This window comes from Streptopelia decaocto (genome assembly GCF_964273445.1).
Source record: "Streptopelia decaocto genome assembly, chromosome: 15".
NCBI classification, from domain to species: Eukaryota; Metazoa; Chordata; class Aves; order Columbiformes; family Columbidae; genus Streptopelia; species Streptopelia decaocto.
Window position 1 is genome coordinate 11,846,671 of NC_138670.1, and position 23,435 is coordinate 11,870,105.

At 43.0% G+C, this 23,435-nt stretch overlaps 1 protein-coding gene across 1 annotated transcript in view; it reads right to left on the bottom strand.

The window, feature by feature from the left end:
* Positions 1-550: 550 nt before the first annotated feature.
* MED13L (mediator complex subunit 13L) overlaps positions 551-23,435 on the bottom strand; it is a 189,856-nt gene continuing 166,971 nt past the window's right edge. The window contains exons 20-31 of the mRNA XM_082065976.1: positions 23,091-23,283; positions 20,682-21,117; positions 19,042-19,261; positions 16,121-16,309; positions 15,186-15,409; positions 14,603-14,745; positions 13,246-13,404; positions 12,090-12,266; positions 9,764-9,918; positions 5,847-6,008; positions 4,511-4,623; positions 551-3,382 (exon numbers count right to left, since the gene is read on the bottom strand). Of these exons, the coding sequence (XP_081922102.1) occupies positions 3,250-3,382; positions 4,511-4,623; positions 5,847-6,008; positions 9,764-9,918; positions 12,090-12,266; positions 13,246-13,404; positions 14,603-14,745; positions 15,186-15,409; positions 16,121-16,309; positions 19,042-19,261; positions 20,682-21,117; positions 23,091-23,283 (2,304 nt within the window). The 3' untranslated portion in view covers positions 551-3,249. The remainder of the gene's footprint in view (positions 3,383-4,510; positions 4,624-5,846; positions 6,009-9,763; positions 9,919-12,089; positions 12,267-13,245; positions 13,405-14,602; positions 14,746-15,185; positions 15,410-16,120; positions 16,310-19,041; positions 19,262-20,681; positions 21,118-23,090; positions 23,284-23,435) is intronic.

The following is a 23,435-nucleotide window of genomic DNA, read 5'->3' on the forward strand; positions in this document are numbered from 1 at the left end:
TCACACCCCAGAGCCCAGGTCTGGTTTTGTGTTCCGCTGGCACAAGGACACAAGACTCCGATACGCCATTGAAATCTCTTACAGCCTTACCCGCTCCATACAGAGAAATGTTGTCTGTAATTGATGAAGCTCTTGGGATGAGAGCTGCTGGTGTGAAGCAGCTACTGCCCATGTGTCAGCAGCTCATCCCAGGCTGCTCCCACCCACCCCTGTGGCGGAATTTGAAATCTCTTCATCTCGACGTTTACATCAGTGGCACCACGTTTCCTCTCACAACAGACACGATGTGAAGTACAATGACTATTCTATATTGCTTTGATTTTAAAGAAATGTGCTGTTGCAGTGTGAACCTTCATAGCTTTTCACAAGTCCCGTGACCCTGCGATGGAGTCAGGTGAAGCACACGGAACGCGGGGAGGGCAGCACCGAGTGTCTCGGATGTCAATAAATATGGAACAGCCCCTATTCATCTCCCGTGGAATCGATACCTTCTCTAGCAGTGCTACAACTCAAAACACTCACAAGAAGAGAACTCCACCAACAGTTTCAGTAATTCAATAATTTATTCATCTAAAAAAGTGTGTAAAAGTATATAGCTCTCATCCACAAGGTATATATGAATGACATTTAAAATGGAGGTCTTTATTATTATTGTTTCTTTTTATCAAAGTCTTTTTTTTAGTGTATTGTACCAGCGATATACTGTAGATTTAAAATGAACTTCACATTTTTTTTGTCTGTTTTCTTTCAAATTGTCGGCTATATATAAAAGAAGCTCACTGCAAAATGCTCAGAGAAAAAAACCAAACCAAAAAGAAATTCCGAACTCCCCAGAAATGTACAGCCTTTACATTTATAAAAGGTTCTGAAATATACATCCAAGCATGCTGGACATTCCCCGCCCCCTCCCGCTCCCTTCAGCTCAAACCACTGTAATCATCATCTGATTTCGGCAGGAATTTCCAAAGTTAGAAATAAAAAAGAAAATAAAATAACTTTCTTCAGTCTGTAGGAAAGCCAGGGCTTGTACATTTCAGATTAATTCAGTAAAAAACTCACAAGTAAAATAATGCATATTTAAGGGAAATATTATACAGAACTTTTCACACTGAAGTACATAAGATTTTTCTTTAAAATCTATTGCCATTCATTTATTTTGCACAAAAACGTATAAATATGTCACCAGCTTCTCTTAACTTAAAAAAATTAAATAAAAGACACCAGATGAAAACTACTCCTCGCTGCCCTTTTTGTATTGTTCAGTTTTGCTTAGAACCAGGTTTCTGGGGAAGAAAAACCCCTGGATAAAAACGGCCCGTTTAAAAAGAATAACCAAAATAAGAATCCAAAGTTCAGATGAGTCCCGGGAACAAATAACCCCAAATGGTAAAAGATTACAAATGTCTACTTTACATTTTTTCCTCCCCAAGTTAGATTTTTTTATACAAGTTTACAATCTTCATCTTTTTATGCTCTTCAAAAGGCCTTGAGAATTGTCTTTTCTGATTAAGAAAAAATAGTACTGCAATATTTTTCAAGTCAATTTTACACTGTACACATTAGATACAAATGGTTTGATATCAGATTTTTTAACCTATACATTGCAAAGAGGAGACCCGCACGGGGGTTTGGTGCAGAGAAGGACAAAACCCATTTACAGGTTACTCCGCCTTCTCGTTACACAGCAATTCTTTTTTTATTCTTTTTTTATTTTATATAATTTGTTTTAAATGTTACATCATCTCAAGAAAAATACTTTTTAAAACCATAGATTTTCTTTTTTTTTTTTTTTTTTCAACCAGAACGTGAAAGTCTTTTGGAAGAACTTTAAAATTTGCCGGTTTTTCTCCACAGATACCGAGTAGGTCACACAGCCCACCAAAGTGCCGACCCCTCCACGGGCAGCCCCTGCCCCGCACAGTGCAACCACACACTAACAACGGAGTTTAAATATAAACCCCTTGAAGCCTGGAATGAAGGAGTCATAAAAATACTTCAATTAGCCATTAACCTTTACAATGGCAATCATTTTACTAAACAAAGTAACTTTGCCACCACAGTGGTATAACTTCAAGTACTAATTTAATGATATAATTTTTAAAAATTATTTCTTTGAAATAATATTCCTATAGTCAGAAAAAATACACCAGATTTGTAACTGATTTAGTGTAAACAAAAACCATCTTTTTGGATATGTACATGGACGAGTCTGCCCAGAATTAAAGGGCGACTTGGGTTTCAGTAAATACTTTTCTAGCGTCGCTAAATTTCCTGGAAATATATTTCAATCATAGCTCTACAATAGATTAATTTACCACTTTCCTTTGCCCTTCCATTGGGCTTTAAAGTGTTTTTCCTCCCTACCTCTCTCTCACTCCTCTCCCACTAGGTAGTGTTGTCCTTCATCAGGCGCCGGCCAGGTCTTGCTGGAACCCTGAACCACAGGACGTCCTGACCAGCACACGATTCCTTTCCCAGCTTGGACTTAATGATTGTTACGAGCTTCATTTTTGATTTCTAGGTCGGAAGAGTGAGAGGCACGTAGATAAATAACCCTACGGTAGGACGGAGCTGGATTTTTCAGATATTCTACTGTTCCTGGTCCTTTATAATTTAATCCCTCCCTACCCCCCCCAAACCTAAAAATAAATAAAGTATCTCCAGACCATTCATATCTACATGGACAGGTAACAAATGCATGCATTCATCCCAATCCGCTCTGACAGGAACTCCAGGTAGACAGAAACTCCAATATTTATATGAGACTACAACTGTGTGGTTGGTTTTTTTTCTCCTGCAAAGTCCCAGTTTATGATGAACAAACAACAAAGTTTTGGCCAACCCAGACTGGTCACTACAAGGTATTTTTACTTGCAGACTGGAAACTGCTCTTTGTTGTTTACCAGAGTTCCTAATGTGAAAAGATACTGTAGTCGTCCTTAAAAAAAATAGATATAAAAAAAATAATCACACTGACCAGTAGTTACTGGGTCACCAAACTAACACTGGTTTGAGGTTACTCTTGTGTTCGCTGTTCGTGGATGTTCTCGGATTTTGGACTGAAGCTGCCAGAGATGTCGATGGGTAATTTAGTTTTGAACACTGCAGAATTCACATGTGCTTTTGGAGGAACACAAGCACAGCACAGGACTGGTCTGAAGAGAAGCAAAATTGTGATCTTTGCAGACTGTGGCACGTTTCTCAGGTCGAAGGGAGAATAAGCCAGAAGAACAAGTGCTTTTCTATGGGTTACAGTATATTCATGATGGCGTTGTACAACTGAGTGAGCACCACGAAGTGGACAGGAAGGCAGGAGCTGCGATCCTGAGTGGCCGGGTTACACGTGAGCCAGGACAGTGCATTGTACTGCTCCAGAACAAACCTGCAGAGACAAATCAAACTGCCCTTGGTTACTCCTTTTCTAGATTTACTTAACCATATCTCTGGTCTGTCCTAGAAGCACATCATCACGAGGACCACCCGGCTGCATTAACACTGGTGCCAATGTTGAGTTTTAATATGCCTGAACTCTAATAAAGCTATTTCAGTGTAAGCCCTCCCCATCCGCAGTCAAGATTACAGAATCACACAGGTTCAAATACCACTGTGTTCAAAGCCTGAAGTCTCAAACAGCTCTAAGGATGAAGGTTCCATAGTCTGAGGCAACCTGGGCCAGTATTGGATCACCCTTGTGTGATCCTGTCTCTGATGAGACTCCTCAGGTCATAACTGGTGACTGTTGCACCTCGTTCTTTCCCTGTGCATTGCACCATCCTTTTACTCCAAGACAGCAGTGCCCCAGGACACTGTGACAGCTCAGGCCTCTAAGAGGATGCAAATTAAGATCTGCTGAGGTAATAAAGACACCACCAATTTTCTTAGATTAGGTTACTCTTCATGTTTCCTGCTGATACTCTCTGCTTGGTTCAGTGTACGTGTTTGTCCCCTGGTGTGTTCCGCCCTGTATATGCTGTCTCATAAACCAGATCTTTTTTCACGCCCCAACAGGTGGAATGGAGGCAAACAGTCCTCTAGTCATCTTGAACAATACACTACCCAAGCCTGTATTAATTCAGGAAGAATGTTTCCTTTATATCCCAAACCCTAAGACACTTATCAGGAGAGTACTTTTATCTCCTCTATAAATCAGTTTGATTTGGTGAGTACAAATAATTATTGAACCAGTCCAGATGAGACCACCAGGTAAACAGAACAATCTTTGGGAGACAAACCATGGTGTCCGCTTGGAAAGGCAAAGCTGTTTGAACATCTCCTGTCCATAGTTCTGCATGGAAAACGGATGAAGTAACCCTCAAAGTCCTGCTCTTTGGTGGGGGAGGCAGCAGCTATCGTAAGAATTGCCCACTGCACTGAGACATGTAGGACAGAGTAGAGCTACCAGCTGTTGATAAAGCTAAGGAATAACTTTGCCAGGTTGTAAAGGTCTGAAATTTCAGAGCTCAGTCCCCACAGCCTTAGGGAGGAAATACAAAAAACCAAAAGGCGTTACCTCAAAACATCTGATGTGGTTTTAGAGTCAAGGGGGTGAGGAACTCGCTGAGAATTTCTGGCAGGTAGAAGCTCATCTGTCTGCGCTACAGAGATGTGGTGATGCAATGAGGCCTGTGTAAAGGAAAAGAGCACAAATTAACTCTTCATACAGCCAGGACTTCTAAAGATCCACAGTGAACAAACACATCCTGAATTGTCTCAGGACAACGCGGCAAGTTGGCAATTCTTTGCTGAACCCACCATGACCATGTGTATTTCCAAGTTCCATAATGATCATAGTTATGAATAAACTGACTTCTCTTTTTGACTGGAATCAAGGAGTGTGGAATTCTGTCCTTCACGTCAGTCAGGGCCGAAGTGGTGAGAGGAAACACTCAGAGGTGTCAGTGCTCCTTCTGATGTTCAGTAACAAACCATCCCGAGCCGGAGGGGGGTGTCTGGCCAGAACACCTCCCGCAGCCTTAGTCCCGCTCCGCCCGCACGCTTTCCCGGCCGTCCCGTGGTTCCGGAGCAAGGCCTGTGTGTTCGTTTGCACAGGAGCAGGACAGGGATTTCACATCCATCACGTGCTGGGGGTAGAGCTGCCACATGAGCCTTTCAGTGGGCAGCCTAATCCACCACACAGCTCCCGAGGCAAAACCTCTAATTCGCGCTCCTCTAATTATGGCCCACGCATTAGAGATGAAATACTTTTGCTCAAAAATACTTAATCCAAATCAGACAAAGCTGATTGCAATCCCTACGCCTCCCATGCCATACAGGTTTCCTAATTGCGGTGCTGTGCGGCACAAAGGAGACAGCACCCTGCTCCCTGAATGGTGTGCAAGTCACTGCATGAATTCAGCCCTTTGCTTTTATTAAAAATTGTCCAAATCAAAACAGTGTGTTCCGAGTGAAATTAAACATTTAATTCAGCCTAGATCTGAGAGAGCAATTGTGTTGGGCTGGGGAGTGGTGGTGTAGGGAAGGGTGGTGGCTCCTTCTCTCCAGTACAAATCTAGGACAAGCTTATGGAAGGAATTCATGAAGTTGCCTGGAGCTCTGCTGACTGTTTTAACTGCTGGAACTGAAACATCCTCTTTGGACTACTCATTCACAAAAAAAAAACCAGGCAGTTTAAAGTGTAGCATGCAACTTCATCTGTAGCTCCAAAAAGGGAGGGACAGAGAATTAAGTTTTAATAGCCAGGTATCTTAAGTAAATTTAAACCTAAAATTGCATTTCTGTTTCCAGTACTGCCACAGTTTTGGGTAATATGCAAAGCCAACATTTTCACAGAAAATTCATAGGCTATAAATGGAATTCTTCCCGTGTGAATGGATACCAAAACGGACCTTGAGGAAGAGGGGACACTGGTTTTGTGCCTGAGGACAGGATGACCAGAACCACTTCGGAAGATTCTCAGCTTTGGCAGTTGATACGAAGTATCCAAGAGCAAGAGGCTGCTGCTTCAGTTCTTCAGGGGCTTCTCTGGAAAGGAGACGTTCCCCTTGGCTCTGAAAGAACAGTTGAAAAGGCACGTTTGTTATGTCATCACATCCCGCAGCAGGGTGACCATGAGCCAGCACTGGGCCCTTGTGGCCAGGAAGCCAATGGTACCTGGGGTGGGTTAGAAGGGGGTGGTCAGTAGGTCAGAGAGGTTCTCCTGCCCCTCTGCTCTGCCCTGGGGAGACCACACCTGGAATCTTGTGTCCAGTTGTGGCCCCTCAGTTCCAGCAGGACAGGGAACTGCTGCAGAGAGTCCAGCGCAGCCACCAAGATGCTGCAGGGAGTGGAGCATCTCCCGTGTGAGGAAAGGCTGAGGGAGCTGGGGCTCTGGAGCTGGACAAGAGGACACTGAGGGGGGACTCATTCCTGGGGATCAATATGGAAAGGGGGAGTGTGAGGAGGATGGAGCCAGGCTCTTCTGGTGACAACCAGTGACAGGACAAGGGCCAATGGATGCAAACTGGAACACAGGAGGTTCCACTGAAATCTGAGAAGAAACTTGTTCCCGGTGAGGGTGGCAGAGCCTGGCCCAGGCTGCCCAGGGAGGTTGTGGAGTCTCCTTCTGTGCAGACATTCCAACCCGCCTGGACACCTTCCTGTGTAACCTCATCTGGGTGTTCCTGCTCCATGGGGGGATTGCACTGGATGAGCTTTCCAGGGCCCTTCAACCCCTGACATTCTGGGATTCTGTGAACACTGATTTTACTAATTACTCAGTATTTAACCCAGTTCTGTCTTGTTATTAACGAGCTACCCTTAGTCATGAATCTTAGTCAAAGTTGCTTAATCCTTCCTTTTTGCCCTGCGAGTTGGTTTCTCCAGGCTGATGTTCCAGAATCACTTCTAGATCCCCAAACAGCAATGGCAGCCTCCGAAACGGAACCGAGTACATGAGGAATCTGATACTACAGTGTAACTTAAAGGCACAGGGCTGTGGCCGTGAACCCGAGCAGCTGCTGTGCGTGTGCACAGAGCAGACCAGCATGCAATTTAAATTGGTAAAGCCTCACAGGCTTTTCCTGTCCATATCAAACCCAGCAGTCTGCACTGTGGGTCTGCCTGACGGCTGCAGTGGAAGGATGCGTTGCACACTCAAATATGGAAGAACAGGAGGTATCTGCACCTTTGTAAGTTTGGTTGTGTTTGCTTTTAGGTTAGTTACACTGATAGCTCAGGAAAAAATAAAGTTACACTTGCTATTCCTTGCTATGGACACTTGTCCTGCTTTTCAACTTATATCACTTATTCATTTATTTATATACTGTATTTTTGCAGTATTAGTTACTCATATTCTTATATATGGACCAAAGAGTTATTTGGAGAGGAGAGAGTTACACAATGAGAAACCAGCTGTGAACCTCATTTCATCAGACATTGGAGTCGCTGTCAGTATATGTTTGTGATTTTACTTCTGTACAATAAAACCTAAATGAACCCCTCATACCTGAGGTGGTTGGACAGAAGCACCTGGGGTGAGCTTGCCTACCTCATCCTCAGAGTGTATACACAATATATGTATCCTTATCTATCATGGACCACATTAGCCAACCTGCAAGGGTCTCCTTAGGCATCAGAAAGGGTGACTGTCATTCTAGAGTGTTTTCCTATTTTAAATGCCTTTGTTTTTTTGGAAACACCTTTTATTATTCTTCTTTACTTTTATACCATAGAGGGAAGACCCAGATGACGCCTGTGAAATAGTTCATTTAATCCGTACACAGCTTAAGTCAATAGGTTGGCGGGGGGATGGAGAAAGATTACAAAAGATTCTACTGTGCAGAGAGTGGCTTAATCACAAAGCCTGCACTCCTAATCCTTCACGCAAGTCTTTCTCCAGCACTAGTATCTTGATGAGCAATCAAAACACGTTACCCCCTCTGTAAAGCTGGAGGAGGCGGCAGCTCACCCGGCTGCGGGCGCTGCAGCAGCAAACCTGACCCTGCTGCTGAGCCATCGGGGCGGGCGCTGCGGAACCGCAGCCATCAATTACGGGTTACATGGGCAAAGGCTTGACCTTCCCCGACCCACAAGGTAATGATCACACGCTGTTGCTTTTTTAAAACCAAAAATTACACATCAATTACGAGGCCCTTGTTAATGGTTAAACTGAATTACTCTGACAGGTTCATCTAGAAATGGCTTGTCCAGGCCTCCAAGCGCTTTGGTCATTAACCTTTCAGTGCTGTTCTTAAGCCACTTGGATGGAGTCCACTGAGAGCGAGTTCTGTAAACGCATTATTACTAAAAGTGGTACAGAGTAGAGACTGTTGAATGAACTAAATAAAAGAGAGAAACTGTAATGAGTGATGAACTGTGATTTATGGCTGGAGGGCTTAGTAGCAGAATTCAAAGCTTTCAATTTGCCCACATAGCAGTTTGAAATGACCAAGTGACAGTAACGCGCAATCATGTACCCTTTGAAAATCGGGTTGGAGTGTTAACGTAAGGTAAGGTGGTTGTGTACTGAGATCACTAAATGCAGCATTAGCATTTTTGCAACCGACGCAGAAGTAACTTTTCACTCACAGACTGTATTAAGTTGAGCACTGAAGCGTTTGGGCAGAGGCTGCAAGGAAAATACAGGCAGGATGTTTTTGCTTCCAGGTGGTGAAACTACCCCCCTGTGGTCAGTCATTTCCAGGGACTGAGAATTATCTTCCTGAAAACTCTTCTCTACATGTAGAAAAGCGCAGGGCTTTGTCACAGAGCTCAAGTATTGTCCTTCACGGGCACGTATCAGCTGTGCGTGCACCTCCACTAAGTATGTGTCCTGTCCTTCCTTTCACACCACATCTGGAGTTTCTCTTAAGACTGTTTAAAGCCACTGGTGATAGTCACAGATCTAGATCCAGTCACTTAAATCATTACACATCACTGCACCAGAACTTTTAAATCTATGGGGCTATCTGTTTCTTGAAGAAAAGTTCACCTGTCTCCTTAATGAAGTACTGTATTATTTAGTGAAGAAGGACTAAGCTACTGCTTTAAATGTACTATTTCTAGAATAAAGATTCTCCACAGGAAATTATGGAGTGTCAACATTCTACATAATTGTGATGGAACCATTTTAAGAGTATCTCTTGCACAGCTGAATGAGTAAAAGAGTTCCGTCAAACATGATCCAGATTCTGCTAAAGCTGGTTCAAAAAAATACCTTCAATTACCAAAAATAAGTAATTGTAAATGACTACCAGAGTTGGACCCAGCTTTATAAAATTCACTTCAAACAAAAGTAACTTACAAACACTATGTGCTCTGGGCTAATTTTTGCTTAGAAAACAACATTTGCATAAACATCCAGCACCTGCCGAGTTTCCATGGGTAGGGTTTTATCATTAGAATTATCACTGTTCTTGCCTCCCCTAGAAACTCACGGGAACTGAGCTGTCACATCTCCCTTTCTCTCCAACACTTGTCCCCTCGTGCCAGGGACATTCCATATGATTGTAAGAAAAAAACGGGATAAGGACAGATTAAATTTATACAGGGCGATTAGATATGGCTCTGCCACACAAAAATAAAGTTGCTCTCCCCTCCTTCTCAATTATCTTCTACACTAACAATTAACTCTAGAGATGTAAATAGTCAAGGCAGAGGCATCTTCTACAATAGGATTTAACCAGCACCTTCAATTTTCATGTTAATTTCTGCTTGCTGTTGACCTAATTATGTTTGAGAATCTACAGGAAAAAACATTTCATTGGAGGATTTGGGTGTATTTTTGTGCTCGAGCAGTTCATGCCCTGAGGAGCTGCAGCCTTACCCTGCTGGGCTGGAAGTGGGGTCCCACGCCAATGCCAGAGGGTGAGCCAGGGGAAGGGACGGGGGAGGAATTTGGTGAAGAGTGAAGATTCCCTGTTATTAAAATTCTAATGTCGTTGTCCATGTCATCTGGGAACGGGAGGTCAAACATGTCATCTGAAAAGGAAAAGAAAGAAAAACAATTGCCAATGTGCTGCACTCATTTTTGTCAAGAAATTTTTGTAATTTATTACCATTTCCATTGATTTATTATCATTCCTTTTTCTCCTTAGATACCCTTGAGATCGATGCAAGCACAGATAAACACTTTACTGTTTCATCCTTCTAAGTACCTGTGACTGCAACCACACACACTTGAAAGGAAAAGTTGGCAGACATCTACTAAAATCATGAATTTTAACAATGGTCACAGAGTGAACAGGAATCCTGTCATACCAACTTAATAAAAATCCAACTTGAACTTTGTAAGAGGGAAATGACAGCTGTGTGCAGTCAGCCCCAGAAATCCATTAACCTCCCACTTGAACACCATTAAACAACCCGGGCAGGCGCTGCTGTTCAGCTGTGGGAGCCGCACGCCCGCCCCGGCACCTTCGCTCCCCGATCGGGGAGCAGAAACATCCCAGCAGCACCCGGGGAACCGCTCCCAGAGTCACTCCCGCTCGGCAACGCACTTGTATGACGGTTTCACATACTGCACCAGCATTTCCTGGGACACAGCCTTTAAATTTTCCTGTCATCTCAGAAATTAAATACACTTGTGCTATCATAATGTGCTATTTTGATTTGGTGGGAAGGGCATAAAGACACAGTGAAACTGTTTGCATTCTGTGAGAAGTACCTTCCATTGCTCAGTCGTTTGAAACAGGTTATGATACCATGAGTAACATAAACGATGGAAAACTAAGACATTGTAAACACAGAGCAAAAACTTATAATACAAGTATCACAATACAGCTTATAGGGGCTTTTTCTCCTTATTCAGATTTCTCAGCAGGCAAAGACATTTTAACAGTATAATGACATTCAGAGTACATTTTAGACAGAAAGGGACAGTGGGAGCTGTCTGAATTAACTGGATGAATTAGAATTTCAGCCAAATTTATACTAAAACACACAGAGCCCTTAATAGGAGTAAAGCATTTGTACATATAATAAATAATTTATCTTGAAAAAGAAGAATTTGCATGAAAATGGAAAAGAATGTCTGTGTCTTGAACTAATTCCACACGAAGTCCTAGTGCTCGAATAGGCAGGTGGTTGTTTTTCTTCATCTTCTGCAGAGAAATACTGGATTGCAAGAGCAACAAATTAACTTAGTTTATTAACTGCTGCCCTACAACCTCAGCAAACAAACCAGAACTCCTGTCATGCTCTGCTTCGCCTCCAAAGCATAACCGAGCTGGCTAATAGCAGAGGAAGCAGTTTAATCATTAAGTAGAACAGAATTAAGAAAATTAAATTTAACACCATTTTGGAAAACGCCGGTTCTTGTACCTGCTTCTAATTAGCATCTGAAGCACTAAAGGGCAGGTGAATGCAGGTTAAATATTTGTGAGCACAGCGCTGGGGCAGGATGGGGGCCCAGGGGGGACAGAGGGGATGTCCCCGCCAGGAGGCCACGGGGATGGCAGGAGGAACAGATCAGAGCAGGCTGCCATTAAAAATGGGGATTTTCTTCCTCTCTATACTGAAACTTCCCTCTGCAGAAAGTCTATCTATTGTAAATGTTTGTAGTTACTCTTGGTTTAAATTATTTTACAGTCCTTTTTAGGGATTTATGGCAAAACAGGGAGGAAATGACTTACTTGATATAAAGTATTAACCAGAGTCTTGCTGACACAAACTATAGGTTAAAAGCACTTGCAAAAGCCCACTGCCGGCATCACGAATTCTCAGGTGGGTCTATTTTGCCTGCCTTACAGGAAAATTAAAATCCTAAACCAAGTACCTCTTTCCCTACCAACTTTGTCCACAACAGGGCATGAGGTGACCCAGCACTATAAAAAACCAGCTGGCCTGATTAAGTTACAACAAGAAGAAAAAGCGTTTTATAGGCTGTGCCATTTTGCGTATTGATCAGTCAGTATCGCTTTTGGAACAGATCAGTGGGATTGTCTGAAAACAGACCTCAGAAAAAAGCAGAGTGTATTATCCTGTAGCTGTACACTACTGTGCTGTTCTCTTTAAATGAAATGGGGTGGTTTGGGGGCTGGGGGAAAACCCTGGTGCACTCGGTTTTATCCACGGCTGGTACAGCTCCCCTGATGTTCTGAACGGGCCCCGAGCGCTCGCAAGCGTCTCACACCCGACAGGTGTTTACTCACCATTCGTGGGGCTGAATCCGTCCTCGTTGGGGTAGTTTGCTGGTGCCACCTGGATCGTAGCGGAGGTCGGGAACACCAGGATGTGGGTGCAGGAGGCGTCCTGGGGGGTGTTGAGCTGCGACGACTGCAGGTTGAGCGCAGTGCTCCGGCCAAACACCGACCCCATAGTGACAGCGTCTTCCAGAACAGAGGCAATGGCAGAGACGTTAATTTGCATCATCTTCAAAATGCACATTCTGTGCTCAGTTAACTGCTAATCTGGGCTTGCAAGCTAATGCAAGTGTTTGAAGGTTCTTATCTTAAAAAGAATTAATTACTAGAAGAGCTTGAAATTAAGATCACAAGCTGTAGATAATGTTTAGCTACGTGAATTCCCATACAATGTCTCATCTTTCCTTTCATTCTGCTGCCCCTTTATCAAAGATTTACTTGTTAAATGTGCCAGTGAAATTTCATGTTCGCACACACATCTGTACAAGTATGCAATGCCGCCCACTTTGGTTGACATGAAAAATGCATAACTTGTCATCTGTTTTCCCATGTTACAAAACCTCTGCTCTGAAAATTATTCAACTTGCTGAGTAATTTACAAGCTCATTTAATTCTGTTCCACGTAGTAATCTTTTATTTCTAAACTTAAAAAGCCAGAGTAGTTTGTAAGGATATGTTACCACATACATTAAAAAGTATGTGCTTAAGTAATACAACAAATAAATAAAGGGAACCTCAAAACTTAATTTTATTTCAACTTAACTCTGTGGACCGCTGCTTATAATAGAACTCTACAAAGAAGTTACGCATACAAAAAGGCAAAGCAGGTTCATTTTCAGTCCCGTTTACACGGGCTCCTCTTTCCCGCTGCCGGCTCTCACAGTGTCTGCAGAGCGTGTTCCAGCCTCACATCCCAGCTGCTGAGAACTGGTCTCCCTGAAGACACGACCTCCCGAGGGAAAAGGCCACCGGTGTGACAGTGACATTCAGCAATCCGCCCCCAGGAGCCCGAGCTCCTCATGGTGATTTTGGGAATTCTGCTGGCTCAAGCTATTTTCTACTGCAGTTAGCCATGCTGGTCAAGGGCTTCTTCATGTGCTTATGTGGTAAGTGTGATAAAAGACGAAAAGTGTCACTTGCATTTAAATAGTTGGATGAAACGTACCTGGCATGACAACGAATGACCCCTGGGGCTCCATGGCAACTAAGCAGGCACTGAGGATGGAAGGCGAGTCGGCCGCCGAGATGCCGCACATGCGGCACACCTCCTTCAGCTGTTTGCTGATGGTCTGCAGGGAGCACTCCCCGAGGAGGATGCTCCAGTCTGAAACGATACAACATCATGGGCTTCTGATTGAAAAAAACCACCAACTGTTAGTAACACTTGGCTTTTCTGTAACGCTGCCCTGCTCTGGGCTGCCTCCCCGTGTCAACAGGGTGCACGGCTCTGCGCGCTGGCACAACGGGAATACTTGCAAAGCAAAGAGACAGGAGTTCATACACTCAATGTCTCAGAAATTTTGTTCAACTTTGTTATGAGGAAACTAAATACACTAAATAAAGGAAATTTCAGTGGAGGTGTAGACATACATCCAAGAAACTACTTTTAGCCATGTAAATGACATTATGTGTCCAAACGGAGGGAGTTGCCGATTAAATTCTTTATCTATTTTCCTGCCTTCATTCCATTTAACTCCTGTGTGTAATGGATGCCAAATTCCCCCACCAGCGCAGGCAGCAGCTCTTCTGCCCTGCATGTACTACATGGGAGAAGGCATTTAATTACTGCATTTTCCCCCTAGAGTATTTCTTTGTGCTTTCAGACTGAATCCTTATTTACTGTGCACTGCTTTTCCATTTTTTCCCCATCTCATGAAATACAGAATCTCTAACAATGTGCTGACCAGAGGAATTCACGTCTCCTGCAGTTATTAATGTAAAACGACAAACACTCGGCAAATGTCTTTATTGTCCTGGCTAATTCATCTTCATATTCCAACACAGGACATGGGAGAAGGCCGAGTGCACCCTCTCACAATCGCATTTTCTTCCAGCCAGTTGCCAAACCAAACCTGAAGGGTGGCCACAGCCATTAGAAATGGAAGAAAAGATGATGAATGCATGGATTTAAATTAAATGTAAAAAGTTACTTTCTTTTTTTTGTTCAGTAACTTTTTTTTGCAAGAATTCCTTGTTTGTTTAGTTAAAGTTTAGGTATCGGAATTGAATCCTGTTTCTATTTCTGACAGGAAAACTACCGTTCAGATCTTTTTCTAATGTGATGAAACCCCCGACTTCACTTGGAAATACGCTGTGCCAGTACTAGTTAATGTGCACACCACCCACACAACACGAGGAGTAGCGTCAAACCCACTGCACAAACAAGCAAATTGTTAATGCAAACCAGTAGGAAAATTCAGCACCAGGCTAAGTTACCACTCTCTATTTTCCGGTTTCTAAGGTTCGTGATGCCTTGTCTTCATTCCAAAGCCCCCGGCAGGGACAGCACCCACATGTCGTACCTTTCAGCTCGCCGTGGCCCAGGCGGCCGAGCCGCCCGATGACGACTCTCCAGGGCAGCGATGTCATCTGCACGATACCAACGCACCACTCCCAGAGCTTCTGCAGACCGATCTTCCGGGCAGACACCTTGCTCCTCCTTGACCTGCAGGTTAAGGAAGAAAAGAAGAAAACTGAGAAGAGAATCAAGGACAATACTCACATTTCTATTCTATATAATTATTTCCCTCCTTGCCCTCTCTAGTGCTTGCTGTGCTATGCCTAACTTATGTTTTGCTAACCAGTCACAGAACTATGAGTTTGTTTTCAGTACTATTATGGCAGTAACAAGCGAGAGGTGTCAGTGTACTGAGAAACATCCCAGTTGTTTCTGAAGGTAAGATGTGTAGGTAGCATTTGTAAAACAAGCATAATACAGTAACATTTTTCCTCTGCAGTTTATAAAAGTGCCAACTGAAATATTATCACCATAACATCATCATGATCACATCAGTAGGAAATATGATTAGAAGGGGTGTGCAAGAAACTAATGAGAGAGATGGTGACTACACACCTAGATATAAGGTGAAAAATAAAGGTTTCTACCTGTTTGGTAAATCGATATTAACTATGCAGGTTTCCAGCAGTTCACCATGAAGGTCAGTGCAGGATGCCAGAAGCCAACGCTGATCGTGAGACAAACAATATCCAACAAAAAGCACGTTGTATTTCTGACTGGCCTCTCCAAAGGTTTCTCCCAGCTCTGTCTGCTTGTCTTTGATGGGGGCCAGTATGAACGGAGGCGAGTACAGCTGGATCGGGCTGGGCCTCTGCAACAAAGTCAACACCATCAGCAGCAGATACATCCAAAACTACTTAATGCAAAAAACCCCACAAAGACAGACTGGCAGTGAGTACAGAAAAATGTGAGTTTGCAACAGTAAATACATTCAAGACATTCACAGTTGTCATTATCTTTCAAAGCACGAAAAACATTCATGGAGACTAGGATGGATGATTATTCTTTTGAAATCCCTGAAATTCCAGAAACAGGGCTTGAATATTGACAGTTAGTAAACAGATGAAAGATAAGCCCATTGAAATAGGGGGATTTCTCCATTACCTCAGGGATTTAATATTTCTGTAATTAGGCATAGGAACCTATTTCATAATATAAGTGTGTATATAAATAAAGGTTGGACATAAATACTTTGTTGTAGGCGCACTTTAGACTAAAACTACAAAATGTCTCAGAATGGCAAGTAACAGCGTACATTTTCTCTTCTCTCACACTGATCTTTAACCTTTATGACTCAAAACCAGAAGCTTAAAAGGTTTTGAAAGCAAGTAGTCTGACATTTTTCTTACTACTTTCTATTTAGTGTTTGCTTACCTTTTCCCTTCGTATTATCATTGTCTTGTATACCTTGAAAAGAACACTCCTAAAAATGTTTCCTCTGCTCTTTTTTTTTTTTTTGATATTTGAGAAAAGCAGTTACAGTTTATTAAGAGGCTTCCATTTCCTTGACACCGACACTAACCTCAGGATTTTTGAGGGTCATCTCAATGCTGGCAGCGGGGCCAAAGCCCGTGAGAGACTTGATGTGGATCTGGGTGGGCAGCGGCCTCCGGCACTGGCAATACACCGAGAACGCCAGCGACTTCAGGTGCTGGATGTAGAAAACCTGCTCGTCCTTCATTGTCTGCAGCATGTACTGGCAAGGCACAATCTGTAGGATTCAGATAAACAATAAAACGTGACTGAAAGCCTTCAGAGAGCTCTTTGTTAATATCAAACCTGATTCCCGCATTCACTCGTCATATAACAAGCCTGACACTTTGGCCACGGTGGTCAGTTTTCCGGCAGGGCTACCGCCCTTTTGCGTGAACGGCTGCAACATTCAGCCGCTATGTTGCCTGATCCAAAACTGCTGTTTGAGTTACAATGATGTATTTAGGATACAAAATCTCTCAGAAAGTTGAGACTCCTACTGTCCAGTATAACAGAAGTATCTTCTCATAAGGCAACAATAACCGAGTAATACTTTAATACAGCGATGAGAGCTGAGAAACAGCTCACTAGGAACTATAAATGAATTTTGCTTTCCGTGATATAAACATAATTGAATGAGAAACGCAATCAACTACTCAAAAAGAAGAGACTATTTTCCCCAGTCAAGTCTTATTTTTCTGAAGTCTACTTTTCTCATTCACACTGTAATGTGAGAACGGCACATCATTCATGACAAGTATGACATTTACCGAAGTACACCACAGGTAAGTACTAGCGGCTATTAAAAGCAATACCATGAAACCTGGGGGGAGTTTTTGATGTTATTATTGTTGAATCCCCAGTCCAAACCCAAACACCCATATTCAAACACTTGATTTTTTTAGAACTGTTTTTCTAAACATCTTCATTTGTGGGTGGCCCTTCCTACACAGTCTGGGCATCCTGAACGCTGTGTTTAGGCAGGTTTGCTTATGGTCTGTGCTCAGAATCACTGTCTGCTGTCCATGTGGGAACCAGCACTGCGCTGTCATTCCTAAAGGAGACTGTGGAGAACAGAATTAAGACTCTGTTACAACGATTTATGTGGTTATTTCTCCTTTTCAGTTTAGTAAACAGTGGAATCTCAGCAATCTTACGCTGCTGTTCAGTTGTTTCAGAAAGTAATGTGAAGCAAGACACTAAATGTGTATGTGCACTCAGCAAGAAACAGAACTAGAGTGAGACCTGAGATGCGAGCTGGGTGGGTAGGAGCCTCCTGCACAGCAAGAGCAGGGGGAGAAATGGCACAACATGCCTTCAGAAGCAAACAAAGTGTAACTAAAATAGTATTTTCAGTTCAAATCCTTTTTAAAATCAGAATTGTAGCCCTGCAAACTATTTTTTTAATGTACTGTAAGACATACAATGTCCTACACGTGGCCGTGAAATGTCTTTTCGTTTGAACAGTGAGATTTTTGGAGCAGAAACTGTCAATACAAGATACTTATGTTGTATTTAACACTAACGGACCCAAGCAGATTCTTTTAACAAATACTTTCAGTAGTAATACTGTAGTAGTAGTAAACTTTTTCTGCTCTATGGCTCTTGCTTAAACCATTGGAGCTTTGGTAGCATATTCTCCTTACTAAATGCAACTGTATCTTTTTAAAAGACAACTTTTCTCCAAGACCATCAGAAGAAGGGCTTTTCCACTCTGTATATGAATTGTAACAAATCTATAAACATTTGGGTTTTATTTGCTTGGAAATAACTGTGTATTTGTGTATACTGTGGTACAGCAGGGAGAATATTGTGCTGGTATCTATATTATGTTACTCTTTACTTAGGGAAAATTGTCTACTATTTTGACTTAAACTGGCAAAATGCCACAGCTTCTGAGAAACAACTGCTGAGTGCCTAGAAAATGAGCAGTACTAGAGCTGGGAAGCCCATTAGTTGTTGTCTATACAGACTACGATATGATTTCAGTATAGTTTCCGTGTTCTTGTATTTCAGACATTCGATATCAGTGGCTATTATATTTTTAGTATCTTCAGGCCCGAATCGATCAAATTACCTGTGGTCTGTCACCATATGAAGTTGTGAATCTGATTTTCACTTCCTCCCCAAGCTTGAAATATTTTGGTGAGAGTTTTCCCCCATCATTTCACGGAACGATGAGGTCAGGATTACCAAAAATGACACGTTTTCCATGCCCAATTTTTTTTTGTAGTTAATAATTTGAATGAAAACACTTTTAAGCCAAGTTGAGCATACACGGAAATCACTCACGTCACACACACACAGCTCCTCATCTCCAGCCTCCCGCTCTCCCCCCGTTCATTCGGGCCGAGCGGCTGTGAAAGCCGCGGCAGGACAGGATGCAGGCACTCTGGGCAACCGGCCAAGCTCTGACTGCACAAATTCAATTCTTAAAGTAATTCCATAGTAAGGAACTATTATTATATGCCAAGTTACATGGTAAATTATTTTTAAGCAGCAGATAATAACAACACAATAGTTAAATTATGCATTAAATGCCTGGTTTCACATGCTTCTTTTAGATTAAACAGTATAAATCAAGAGAATATAAAAAGCAAACAACTCAACGTGCAAAGTAATCAAAGGAACAAGTGGACGCTTTTGGCAATGGCAACAGAAGTCGCAACTTAAAAGAACTGAAGTCCCTCTTCAGGAAGCATCTAGTAGACAGGATTGCTAGAACCACGTCACCGATTGGATGCAAGGGAACTGGCTGCCTCAAATTCATTTCCTCATCAAAACAAAAGCAAGCATCTTTTTAATATATAGATTTGTAGGGTCAACAAAATCATGTGTAAACCTCACCTTACAAAGCATGTTTGTAATTTTATATATTATCTTCCATTTTGTATCTTTTAGCATAGTGTACTTATCAAAAGTATGCTGGGATAGAATGACTCTCCAGTGTGAAGAGGAAGGCAGAATTACCTGGAGAATGAAAGAATTCCTCATATTCTCAGGCAAGTTATCCAACATTTCTGTGTAGCATCTCATCAAACTTAACAGCCAGAAGTTGGTTGAGGCAGATTCCTCATCTGCAGTGTAGGTAAAAGGATCCACCATGTAGATGACGACGGCGGGAGGGTAGGCATTGCTGTCCGCAGACTCCGCTTCCGTGGGAATCCCTATTCTCTCCCGCTCTGTAACACTGGAGACACATACACCGGTAAATTCAAAGGCAAGTTACAGTTGTCAATTTGTTGTTCTGTAAAGGCGTGCAAGGCTGGAGCACAGGACGAAAAGGGGAGTCACCGATTCTTAAGTTCAGAAGCAAAACCAAAAACCATGACAACAGTGACTGGGGAGAGATGACTTCTACTCAATGCAGCTGTTAATCCAAAACACCTCTTATTAATTATGCATTAAAGATACTTAACAAAATCTAACATTTCATTTAATGCAATCAGAATAGATTACGTCTGAAGAATACAGAAAAGTTAACTAATATTAGCTCTGTGAGCTTTTCCATGTGTGCATGCCTGGTTTCTGCTGCTGTTCAGGGTTTGCTGCTGTGAGAGTTAGAAGAGGAAGAGCAGGAACTGAGAAGTGAGGAAAAGTGCCCGAGTAATACTCGTGGAGACTGAAGTCCTCTGTTTAGTTCCAGACAAAGCTCCATTGGTAATGGAAGGAGCAACTGAACATTTTTTCACTGGTAAAACACTCCTCCATGCCTCAACCACGAACAGGAGGCTCAACATCTGTAAGTGATAAAAGGCAGCTCAGATTTTGTCAGAAATCATGCTGCAGTTGATAAAACAGTATTTTGCATAGATCCAGTGAACAGCTGTCTGCAGGATAACCCGAACTACAACAGGATGTGGGCTTTTCACTTAAGATTCAGGAACTCCGTAACATATATCATGACTATTAGTAATATGCATTATTGTGATAGTAATGAAAACCATGTCCATTCAGGAAGTTACTTACATAAGATCTTAAAAAACATTTCCCTATTTTTTATGTTTGATGGATGACTATTTATAACGAAGCCTTTAAAAAAGTTGTGCCACTAAAATGTATTTTAAAGTAACAGCAATATAATCCTGTTTCCTCACAGTATACCTGCTTGTAAAATACTTCCACTGCAAGCAAATTAGAAAAAAAAAATCCATGGATTGCACTTTGTTAACATTCCAGGGGAAATGGAGTTGCATTCAGGCACAGGACACATCCTGCGGTACCTGGCGCAGGTGAGGCTGAGCCAGCAGATCCGGCACAGAACCTGCGAGACACCTGATGCTCCCCTTGTTCTGCAGACGCAGGCCGGGGAGCATCCTGAGGCACCTCAGCCGGCCCTGCACCGGCTCATATTCATGCACTTGAATCAAGCTTTGTTTCTTGTCATGAAAAAAGGGAGATGTGTTTTTTCCAACTCCCCTTTATCAGTAACTACTACAAACAAATAAAAATGGGCCCTGCTCTGTTTACCCCTGGCCAGCAGTGCTGCACATGGCAGAGGCTCCTCTCCTTTCAAGGATTTACAAAAGGCTAAAAGTTGTATGACAGCAGGTGAATGGTGAATTTCATCAGAAGTACTTTAGAGTGATTTGAGCACTGAAGTAACTCACCCTTCCTGTCCTTCCTGCTGTTGTGGTAGGTTTTGGCCCGATTCCGTCTCTCCTCCAGGACCTGCGTTTCCCTGCGCACGCTCTGCTGTGTTTCCCCCAGTGCTGGTGTTCTGCCCTGACCCGACGTTCCCACTGAAGCCGGGCGTAGCGGTCACGTTCATCTGGTTAACGCCGGGTGTTGCAGAAGATGCCGCCAGCTGTGGAACAGAGGACCCGGAGGCCGAGCTGCTCCCCGCGGGCAGGCTCGTGGTGCCCCCGCCGGGGGTGGAGCTGAAAGAGCTGCCCGTTGGCGCTGCCCCCGCAGCCGACAGACAGGCTGAGTTTGGGGGCACAGGTCCAGCGTTCCCAGGTACCGGCTGTGTCTGGCTGGCGGGCGTTTGGTACTTCGGTGGTAGCAACAGGCTGCTGTCGAGCTGCAGAGTGGCTAAGTAAGGTGCTGAAAGAGCAGATAAGGGAGGAATGAGATTAATGACAGCCAGACAGATCAAAGTGAGCTGCACTAACCATAGAGTCATACAATATTTTCTGTGCTTTTACAATAATACAAATGCTAAGTGAATATAATCTCCATTATAAATATTTACTTTGGAATCCATTCTTCAGGGTTTCAGTTCTAACTGATGTGAGTCAAATGCCTTTAAAAACAGGAGTGACTTTGCAGAGCTTGGTGAATTGAAGTTGGTACTGACATGTCATTACCTCTGGCTAGATTGTGTTGTGATAACAGCTCTAGATAGCATTCAGCTTTGAAATCTACTACAGTTTATCTTTGTCAGACTGAAAATAGAAAAGACCTTTTTACCTGAGCTACAATAATGGCAAACTCTAATGTAGTTATTTCTGCTCCTCAGTACCAGAAAAAGACATATCACAGGGATTATTTTTAAGTAGTAAATGAATAAAAAAATAAGTAAATGATGATGTATTATTTATTTACTCCCAGTGGGGTAAATCACCGGCAGGGGAGGTTTTCAGCACTGCCCTGCCAGCTGCCTCAGGTGCGAGTTGAAGAGCCTGATTCCTCAGCTGGCCTGTGCTCACGCTACACATTTCTGCGTGTAAGCCTGGGCTATTTATGTTAAATAGTACTGTAATAATTCCTCCCTTCCCGTTAGGTGGTAAATCACAAGGAAAAGCAGACTGAATGAGGCAACAGGGTCATTTGAGAGAGATGAGCCCTAGCCTGTTCTGCCAAGCCTGCCGCAAAGGACGGCGTGAGCATTCAGCAGTCTGTAGAACTGCCCGGTTAACTCTGCTATGTTTGCTTAAACTTTTTTCCAAAATCAGATCACTGGTCCTCAAAGGATGCAGAACCGAGAACTGTGACGCCTTTCAGAGCAAAGAGAGTAAGCACTTTGCAAGAAACCACTTAAAAGTTCCTTGCAGCTTTTAAACAACAACAACAACAAAGTAGTTTGCACACTTCAGCTCAAGCACGGAACACTGACCTGGGTGGTGGTCTGTGATCCTGCCTGCCTTGCTGACCAGCACGGGCTTCGCAAATGTATTTCCAGTCACCTTTTGCATGGGTCTGTGCCTTGTCCTACAAGCCCATTTCTCAGTCACATAGACAATACGTGTTCTGTTGCCTCTACATCCATTCTGGAGTGGAACAACCATGTCTCTCCCCAGGTGAAATCTGGGAGCGATGTTAGGTGGGTCCAGGGACTGAGCCAGGACCAGGCTTCTGATACTACCGCAGCAAACTTCATACCCTTCCGTACGCTTAGATTCTACACTCCTTCATGAAACAGGCACACCTGATGTTAGGTTACAAAAGAAAAGATATGGCAGGTTGCCATTACAAAAAGACGAATCTTTTAAAATGTGCCACTGTTTCAGGATGGAAATGAGCCTAGGTGAGGTCCAGAGGAGACCATGCCTTTGGGATAAGGTGTTCCCAAGTATCCACACCCAGCAGGCTGAGGATACTGTTACTTTCTCTTTTTCACCTGTGTTAACCCATTCTTCCTGTGCAGCGTTTTAGTGAACCTGCCATTTTTATAAATGTTATGCCTGAAGGCACCACGCGCGTCATTCAGTCACACTGGTGTGATGATACGTATAAGCAGAACATACACCAGATCAATTTATATATTGAGTATTGCACAGATGGTCTTTGAGACATACAAACATTTCACACCCAACTGCCTTTTCTAAAAAGATAAGAATTGGTTTTGAATCTCTGACATGATCACCAGACTGATAAACAACTACGAAACTTTCAAAAGTAGGCAGATTTAACATGGAAGGATTAAGAAATTAAGATAAAGCCTCATAACACCTTCTTTATTTTTAAACGGATTGTAATCTGTACCTTAAGCAAAAACCCCATTCTCTACCTACTGCAAATAACCCCTAAAATACCTACAGAAAACAAACCAGCCTTGCTAGTGCCGTGGTCCTTACCTAGGTGATGCCGGCAAACTTGCGCGTAAAGTTTCAGTCTGGAATGATTGTCGCACTCCTCGGTGCCCCAAGGCTGGTTGAACCACTCGCTCACGAGCTCATCCGTCAGCTTCTGTGCCACAGTCTTTCCCACCCGCATAATCCCGTCACGTAACACTTTGCAGATGGGTTTGTGCTGGCCAAGCCTACACATCTGGTGAGGAAAGAAGAAATGCTCGTCACTAGGTGCCGAGCACCTGGAAGTTATACAAACTGGTTTGTAGCGTAAACCCTTCATTACCAGCACACGTCTGGTGGCTTCTTCATAAATATCAAACCAAAAGGCTACGTTTATCTGTTGACTTG